The following is a 5,482-nucleotide window of genomic DNA, read 5'->3' on the forward strand; positions in this document are numbered from 1 at the left end:
GAAATAAGAAACACAAGAGGGGAAATTGTTATGTCACATATTAAGTCTAAGCAGTCTAGTAATATCAGTGATATGTTCTATGTAAGTAAGTAACTAAGTATTTCCTGTAAATATTTTTTTTTTTAAAGTTTTTGTCAGACAAGCTCAAAAATGACTAGACAAAGTCAGTAGATGATAAAAACATACTACTTAATAAGAAAAACTGAAGAGCTATATGACTTTTTGGCATGATTTGACCTGTATTTCAAATTATTCAAAGGAACTTTTAGAAAGAAGAATTATGGTTAGTTCAGTAGTGCCCACCTTGCCTCTTTCAGCTCATTCAGTTCTCAGTCTTCTCCTCGTTGTCTCTTCGGTTGCCTAATATTCACCAGCCTACCTTCAGAGAGAATCCAGACCTCTTTCTCAGTCACTAGTTTTGTAGATGTGATTTTATCATCAGGGGAGGGGAAGCATTTAAATTTACATCAGATAATGGATGATGAACTTTGTCATCAATATGAGGTTGACAACAGGCCAAAGTTAGAGTCAAATTTATTTGTAGAGCACATTTCATACAGAAAGTAACACAATGTGCTTCACAAGGCCAAGAGCAATACATGTATAATAAAATAAAATACAAACATACACGCCATCATACATAAAAACATACATACATACACACACACACATGTCGAGGACATAGACAATTTAAAGTGCATATAAATTCAGGTAAAACAGGAGCAGACATTTGCTCTAAAACGCAACATTAGTGTGTTAAGTCAAAAGACCAAGTTAAAAACAGCAGTAAAAATAAATGTTTTAAGTGTACTTTTAAAAGAACTAAGTGTTGGGGCATCTCTAATAAGCATAAAAACCAAATGCAGCTTCTCCTTTAGAGCGCACACAGGGAACAACAAGGAGACCACTGGCTGATGATCTGAGGCTTCTTCTTGGTTGATATGGCACAAGCAATTCCTTGATATAATGTGGAGCAGGGCCATTCAGAGCCTTATAGAAGTAGGAAGATTTTAAAATCAATTCTAACATTTACTGGAAGCCAATGCAAGGACTTAAGAACAGGTGTTTGTATTTCTTGGTCCTGAGCTCATAAGCTGTAGTCGCCTTATATTTTTTGGGGGGAGTCCAGAAAAGAGACCCTTGCAATAGTCAAGTCTGCTTGTGTCAAAGGCATGTTCCAATTTCTCAGCCTCTGATTTAGACAGAAAGCCTCTAATTTTTGCAACATTTTTGAGGTGATAGAAAGGTGATCTTGTGACATTATTGATATGATTAGTGAAAGTTGAGATCAGCATCTATGATTCCTGGCATGTTCTTTGCTCTCCAGAGAAAAGGAACTGAGGCAGACTGTAATATCTCGTCTCTTTGCTTTTGCACCTAAAATAATAACTTCTGTTTTGTCACTATTTAGTTGCAAGAAATTTTGGGCCATCCATGTATTAATGTCCTTAATCAGTCCCACCAGGATTTTGCGGAGTTTTTTTGTGATTATTTTGCGGCCAAAAATGCTTGATTTTGCTGCGGCTTTTCTCAAAAATTGCGATACAATTTGCGAGGTTTTATGTGTCACTCTAGCCACCGTGCAAGAGCATACACTGGCTCTGTGCTGGGAGTGGACCATCCTAACTTGGCTGCTCAGATAAGCTGGGGCAGTCCCGTTTATATCACTGAACATAAGGTTAAACTTGAGCTGTTCAACACGCAGCTCTACTGGAAGCATGTTGACTGCTCTAAATTCCTGAACCCCAAAATGGGTTCTGGAGGGAACATTCAGCATGTAAAGGATGACGTTGTTTTGCATTACCTGTAACTTATGTTTTAGCTTGGCTGACAATCCACTAAACCAGGCTGAGCAGGCGTAATCGAAATGACACTAACGCGGACACAAGCAGCTTTTTGATTCTAGTGTCAAACTCCCTGGTTTTATGATACAGAAACTTTAGTTTGTTTGCGCTCTTTAAAAGAACCCTTTACGCAATTTTGTCCCCTGAGAGGGATTGGTCCAGTGTTATTCCAAGATAAGTCATACTTGATCTGGACTCAATAACATCTCCTGCACAGGTTACCTTGATTTTCCATCAATTATTCCATACCGTTTTGATATAATTTGCTTTCAAAATTTGTAGGCTTAATATACAAAAAATGCCATAACTCATGAACACGTTGTGCTACCCAAACCAAATTTGGTACACATGTGCACCGATTAATTCTTTTTTTTTGGTGGTACTTCGCCCATACGTGGTGCTATAGCAACATCATCAGTTTAAAAGGCCATGCACATCCATTGTATTTATATCTCAGTCATTGTATACTGTACAATCTCTGTTCAAATTTCAAAATACTCAGCATGCCAACATGGTTGTTCCTCTTTGGTTCCTAGGACTGGAGAGGGCGAGTCAAGGAGATGTCTCAATGAGGAACTCTCCAAATTCATGGCCTGCCTGTGCTGATGAGATGTGTCCAATAAAGTATACATTTTTATAACAGTCTGTCTACATAAAATTTAAAAGACATCTAAGTTTAAAAGTACAATTCTTATTAGGTATGAAGTCTGTTTGATCTGAATGCACCAGTAGAGTGTTCAACCAATTGATTTCATTTAAGAGGGAAATTGGGAAGTATGGACCCTCTTCCTGTGGGTCTTCCCATTCTTATATATCACGGCTTCAGTTAAGGTTGGTGGCAAAATCCCATCTGTCTGGTCTTGTTCATACAATTTTTGCAAATAAGGTGATAAAATGTTGCTTCATCTCTTATATTTTTTGTCTGGGAGCCCATCTGGGTGCTTTGCCACTTTTGATTGAAGTAATGACATTTTGCATCTTCTCCTTACTCAGTTGTGGGAGATCACGTCCATCAGACCTCTGGTCTGCTGTCTTTTTCATTGATGTTGTCTGTTATGTGTTTCGTATCTCCTTCACTATGTAAAGCGTCTTTGACTATTTAGAAAAGCGCTATACAAATATAATGTATTATTATTATCTAGGAATTCATGCATTACTGAAGGTCACATGGTGCTCTTTGATGTGTACAGTCTAGTATACAATTCTAGAAATCTGTCATTAATGTCCTTGGACTTTGTCAGTATGGTACCATAAGCAGTTCTTATCTTTGTTCTTTGATTGTCTCCAAATTCAAAGTGTTTCTGTGTAAAAAACACTTTGCTTATTTTTGCAGATATTATTTTATTGTATTCATACTTAAGGGTTGCCTTTTATTTCTGATTGCCCTATGTTCTCATATAGTTATGTGTACCTAAACAACAATACAAGAATATTATAAACTCCAAATGAACTAACATTTAAATTAATTTAATTCTTGAGAAATTGTGACTGTGTCTGTATCAATAGCTTAGTCAAATTCAGAGTGACAAATATCCATGAAATATTACAATAAAATACTTCACTATCTCAATTAAAATCTCTATAAAAAGTTAACTTCCTTAAAATGCATAGAGCTCAAGGAATCTATCATGTGTCAGGCCTGTGAAGTACATTAAAGACTTTAATAGTGAGATGAACTTGAGGGGTTTCATTCCAAAATGCTGAAACAAAATGAAACAAATGAATGAAAACGACCCCCCCCAACCTCTAAACATTAATTTACATACCGTATTTCCTCTAATATTGGCCCGGGCCTTTATTTACCTCAACTGCAGAGGGTACCAGGCCTTTATTGGAAGCAGGCTTATATTAGAGACAGGCCTTTATTTCTAATTCCCTCTGTTTGATAAGTATATTTGCTCATATTTTAGTACGAAGCCTCCTTGTTTTCTGAACTGCTTCTGTTGGGGTTCGTTAGGTAGCCGTTTTTTTGTTACTGCGATGCATTACGATAATTACGGTAATCGACGACGGCATGCTCCAGAGACTTCCGCCGGCCGAGCCATCTTGTGGCACTTGTACGTTACTACAAACTACAGTTACAAACAGGCACCAGGACTTTACCGGTATCCACCGTTGTTTGCATGTAAGCTGAAGCTAACTGAAGCTAACTGAAGCTAAGAATAGAATCTATACAGTTATATCATATCGCCGTTTATTTCGATGCATATGCGCGAGCTCAGTCTACCTGACAGTCCTCTGTTCTGTCGGCGGAGAGAGAGACACAGACAAGCATGGAGGTTCCGGCCGGTGCCGATAGCCGGGCGCCGATGTGTTCCCGGTGATCCGGCCGAGATTTCGACGGGGGTCCGGGGCTTGGATCGGGAGGATCGATGCGGGCCGTGGGCGCGGTGGAGAGGACAGCGCCGGAGAGAGGAGACGGACACGGTCCAGCCATATACTAGGTTTTGACCTAGTCTTGTTTCCTTTGTTTTTTTCCCCGGCCTGTATTTGAGGCCGGCCTTTATTTGTTCGTGTCGACCACGCCCCCGGCCATTATCGGAGACCCGGCTTTTAATTGAGGATTAGAGGAAATACGGTATTTACAAGATACTTACATACTGTATATTCAAACACAAACATTGTGGATTGCTCTAATGCACTTTTATGTGGCCCAGGCTTTTACAAAAAAAACCAACATAAAATTCTCATTTTAAAATAATAGTAAAAGTATTTTTGGCATGGAATACATTTGACAAGAATTTGCGTATCTCTTTGGACTGCACCCCATAAATCATAGGGTTGAGGCCACCAGGAATTACATGAAACAGAATACTTGAGACTTTCCTTTCATATATATACTGTGGGAAACGATGGAGGGCAATGGGAATCATTCCACTGAAAAACATGATCAGATACAGGCAGAGATGAGTGCTGCAAGTCATCAAGGCTTTACTATTCAAAGACTTGTTCTTACTAGTCAGGCAGACAGCTGTAATCTTAATATAGGTGAGAACCATGCTGCCTATAGAGGCAGTAAGCAGAACCACACTGAAGGTGAGGCCATAGACGTTATTGATAAAGACACTCTCACAGGAGAGCTTAAACAACGAGGCATTGTCGCAGAAAGGGTTTGCGATCAGAGTCCTGCATCGGCTCAGCCGTATGGTCAGGCCGAGGAGAATAGCCACCAAAACAAAGGCCACCCCCCAGGCAGAAACAGTCAACTTGATCACCATTTTGTTACTCATGATGGTAGAGTAGCGCAGAGGATTGCAGATGGCCACATACCTGTCAAAGGTCATGATCATGAGTACTGTGTGACAGGCAGTGGCAAACAATTGTGTGGTGAAGGCCTGGACCACACACTCATAATAGCTGATGAGGCGTTCAGAGGGAGGCACCAACATGTCTGTAAGCAGCCGGGGCAGCATGTTGGAATTGCCAAGGATGTCATTGATTGAAAGATTACAAAATAGGAGATACATAGGCTGGTGAAGGCTCTTCTCAATGCACACCAGGACTACAATGCCCACGTTGGCAAATATAATAAATAAGTAGGAGAACAAGTAAAATAGAAAGACAGGGTACATGGAGTCTCCTTTTATCTTGAACCCCTCCAGCTGGAGTGTGAAGCTGTTGTAGGTGTAGTTTTCCAT

At 39.8% G+C, this 5,482-nt stretch overlaps 1 protein-coding gene across 1 annotated transcript; it reads right to left on the bottom strand.

Annotated features, from left to right (window-relative positions):
- Positions 1 to 4,067: 4,067 nt before the first annotated feature.
- Positions 4,068 to 5,482, bottom strand: LOC144538338 (putative olfactory receptor 52L2). The gene is made up of 3 exons (XM_078282397.1): positions 5,131 to 5,482; positions 4,591 to 5,001; positions 4,068 to 4,087 (listed from the first exon to the last, which is right to left on the bottom strand). Exons 1-3 carry the CDS (start codon positions 5,480 to 5,482, stop codon positions 4,068 to 4,070), a joined length of 783 nt encoding a protein of 260 aa, XP_078138523.1.

This window comes from Centroberyx gerrardi, unplaced genomic scaffold (assembly GCF_048128805.1).
Source record: "Centroberyx gerrardi isolate f3 unplaced genomic scaffold, fCenGer3.hap1.cur.20231027 Scaffold_440, whole genome shotgun sequence".
In the NCBI taxonomy this organism is placed as follows: domain Eukaryota; kingdom Metazoa; phylum Chordata; class Actinopteri; order Beryciformes; family Berycidae; genus Centroberyx; species Centroberyx gerrardi.

Excerpts from the sequence above, each read along its gene's own strand:
- LOC144538338 (XM_078282397.1), bottom strand. The coding sequence starts at position 5,482 with ATGGAAAACTACACCTACAACAGCTTCACACTCCAGCTGGAGGGGTTC. Across the intron at positions 5,002-5,130 it reads CTGTCACACAGTACTCATGA|TCGGCCTGACCATACGGCTG; the intron begins TCATGACCTTTG and ends TGGCTATTCTCC. Across the intron at positions 4,088-4,590 it reads GGTGCAGTCCAAAGAGATAC|AACAGAGGACTGTCAGGTAG; the intron begins GCAAATTCTTGT and ends CTCCGCCGACAG.